The sequence below is a fragment of the Phragmites australis genome, chromosome 24 (assembly GCF_958298935.1).
Source record: "Phragmites australis chromosome 24, lpPhrAust1.1, whole genome shotgun sequence".
Taxonomy (NCBI): domain Eukaryota; kingdom Viridiplantae; phylum Streptophyta; class Magnoliopsida; order Poales; family Poaceae; genus Phragmites; species Phragmites australis.
The window spans coordinates 5,069,365-5,072,566 of record NC_084944.1 but is presented as its reverse complement, the minus strand read 5'-3'; the positions used below and the strand labels follow the sequence as shown (position 1 = coordinate 5,072,566).

The window sequence follows — 3,202 nt, the reverse complement described above, 5'->3', positions numbered from 1 at the left end:
AGCTGCTGGGGTGGTCAGCCAACCAAACAGACCTGTGTGTCACGAGCCGGCTCATCAGATGAAGTGAGGAAGAACCGGTGCGCTGCGTGTATCAGTGCAGAAGCAGCCTTGGCACAACATTGTTTCCTAGGTAAATGTAAGCAAACCAAACATAAAATGGATACTCATGAAGATGAAATCCAAGTAGACAAAAAGGTAGGTCTAACCATATGCTCCAAGATCAGAAAATTAACGATCAAAAGGTATCAGATAGATAATGTAGCACTAAAACCGCGAACCAAGCCTTCCTAACCGGCCTGAATTAACGACACCAGCGAAAACCTAGACTGTTTTAGAGATGCTAAGATAAGCGCGACGCGACGGCGGTTCAGTTGGCGTCTCCGTCCTTGGGCAGCGCGCCCATCCATGCAGGCGGGAGCATGCCCGTCTGCTCGTGGACGGTGGACAGCAGCGGCGGGAGCATCTTGTACACCCCGGCCACCTGCTGCAGCGCGCCGACGCCGGTGCTGGCGCCGGACTCGGAGACGTTGCTCGCAGAGCCGCCGTCCGCGCCGCCGTTGCTCCAGATGCTGATCTTGGGCTGCATGCCGCTGACCGCTCCGGCATTGATGCGCGCCATCTCCTGGTACAGCCCGCCGTCGATCATCAGGTAGTCCCTCAGCGCGTTGTAGTTGCCGCCGAGAGCCTGGAGCATGGACGACACGTACTCGGCCTTGGCCTTGCCCACCATGGCCAAGGACTCGGCCTCCTTCTGCTTCGCGTAGAGCTTGGCGTCCTCGGCCAGCTTCTGCTCGAAGAACTGCGCGTCGGCCTGCGCCTTGCGCGCCTCCGCCGCTCTCTGCTGCTCGTACAGCTTCGCCTCCGCCGCCTTCTGCCTGCTGTACAGCGCGGCGTTCGAATCTTGCACCTACGCAAACAAATCGATTGAATAATGAGATCTCAAACTTGAAAATTAAAAGCAGCATGTATGTTTGCATGCAGGACCATGTACCTGTGTGTCGTACTGCACGGTGGCCTTGCTGAGCTGCTCTGCCTTGAGCTTCTCAGTTTGGCGCAGCGCGTTCTTGCGCTCGACCTCCATCTGGAGCTCGGCCTCGCGGATGGCGACTGCCTTGGCCGCCTCGACCTCGGCCACCTTGATCTGCCTGTCCCACGCGGCCTTCTTCGTCGCCAGCTCGGCCTTGGCCGCGGCGACCACTGCCTCCCTCTCATTCTCGAACACCTTTACCTCCGCCTCCACCTTGGCCTGCTCCTTGATCCCGATGGCCTCCTGCCGCACCTTGAACACCTTGGTCTGGGAGTCCACCTCGGCCGCCTTCTGCAGCGTCGTCCCCTCCCTCTCCTTGGCGCCGACCGCGCCCTTCATTCGCGCCTCGGCGACATCCACCTTGGCCTGGTTCATGGCCCCCTGCTGCGTCTTCTGGCCGAGGTAGGAGAAGTACTCCTGCCCGGGCACGTCGACGAGCTGCTTGACGTTGGCGTTGTAGATGTAGAGGCCGAACTGTTTGAGCTCCAGCTGCACGTTCTCAAATACGGCCTGCTTGAAGGACTTGGTGCCCTGGAAGATCTCCTCCATGGTCATGGAAGCGGCGAGCACGCGGGTCTCGCCCTCGATGACGCCCTTGACGAGCTCCCTGACGTGGCTCGAGTTCTTGTCGTGCGGCGCGATGAGCTTGGCGTAGAGGAGCAGCGAGGCTTTGCTGTCGTCGTCGCTGATCTTGGGGCCGATGGTGAAGACAGCGGGGAGGACGAAGGGCAGCTTCTCGGAGCTCATGGCGTGCACCTCGAACTCGTAGTTCACCGGCGTGATGTCGAACTTCTTGCACTGCTGCCCGATCCACACCCACGCCTTCTTCGCGAGCTTCACGTCGTCGATGCCCCACCCCGTGATAGCGATGTACTCCGACGCGTCGGCGACCTTGAAGGTCGCCATCTCTCTGCTCTCGCCTCGGCGGATCGGATCGAAACAAGAATGTTTGGTGGTGGAATCGATCGAAACAAAGGTGATGCTGATGGCGAGCGATGATCAATCCACCACACGGGGGCGCAAATATATAACCAGGGACAGGAAGGGGACCGAGATGGCTTCTGATCCAGGTCGTACGACGCACGAACTCGTGGTTACCATTCACAGCTCGGTCGATCAGACGGTCCAGGTGAGTCCTGAAACAACAGGAGATCTCTGCGGCCGTCAGTTGCATAGCCCTTGGCTTGTAGGGCACTCCGCAAACCCGGTAAATCGCAGTTGATCCGGGAAGGGAATTATCTCTTTCCTAACGGAAACAATCGATGAATCCGCGTACGTTATTCCCAGTTTCCCGTGCGGAGGCTTGACGCTGAGCAACGGCGTAGAACAGACCTTCCCCGTAGGCATCTTCCGCACGATGCTATATGGTTATTAAGATGGTTTACCAGATCTATGCTAAAGAGGTAGGTGAATAAAAATTATAAAATAGTTAAGAAAAATTAAAGAATAGACAAATATCATATTAGATAGATGGATGGCTAAGATATCTACTCCCTCAGATCAAAAAATAAAAGCCTATTTTGTTAAAAAAAAAAAAATCAAATTTTACATATTTTGATCAACAATTAATCGTATGTTTAATGTATAAAAATTATACAACTAGTTTCATATTTCAAAACACTTTCACACTATAGTTTTGTAGCTATAAACTACTCCCTCTATTCAGAAATAGTAAACATATTTCTTTCTGAAAAAGTCAAAAATTATTTATTTTAACTAATATTTAATCAAGTTATAAGAATGTCTAGTGTATAAAAATTATACAATTAGATTCTCAAAATGATTTCACAATATATAGGTTTTGTAGTTATAAATGATATATTTTGTGAGAAAACTTTGGTCAAAATATAACTTCGAAGACCGAGCTCAAAGAAATACGTCTATTATTTCTAAACAAAGAGAGTATATATTTTATAAGAAAATAATAGTCAAAATCTAACTTTAAAGATCAAGTCAAAATAAAATACACCGTGTATTGTTGAACGGAGGGAGTATAAGCCATGTGGACTTGCATTTCCATACAACAGCAGCTCGATCAACATCATTTTTACAGATCCAGCTTGTGGTAGGGCTAGAAACGAGGTTGGCTCTGCTCGGCTCGTAGAAGCTTGGTGAACTGCAGGCTCGGCACAGCTTGGCTCGATTTGCGAATCGAGCTAAAATGTCGGTTCAGCT

The 3,202-nt window shown here is 51.4% G+C and overlaps 1 protein-coding gene across 1 annotated transcript; it reads right to left on the bottom strand.

The window, feature by feature from the left end:
* Positions 1-367: 367 nt before the first annotated feature.
* Positions 368-1,933, bottom strand: LOC133906948 (flotillin-like protein 2). Its single transcript, XM_062348914.1, has 2 exons — positions 992-1,933; positions 368-907 (listed from the first exon to the last, which is right to left on the bottom strand). The coding sequence occupies exons 1-2, from the start codon at positions 1,931-1,933 to the stop codon at positions 368-370; spliced, it is 1,482 nt and encodes a 493-aa protein (XP_062204898.1).
* Between the last annotated feature and the right edge of the window lie 1,269 nt (positions 1,934-3,202).

Bases quoted from the DNA above. Each gene is read 5' to 3' on its own strand.
- LOC133906948 (XM_062348914.1), bottom strand. From the start codon at position 1,933: ATGGCGACCTTCAAGGTCGCCGACGCGTCGGAGTACATCGCTATCACG. The intron at 908-991 runs GTACATGGTCCT...TTGTTTGCGTAG, and splicing joins CCGTGCAGTACGACACACAG to GTGCAAGATTCGAACGCCGC.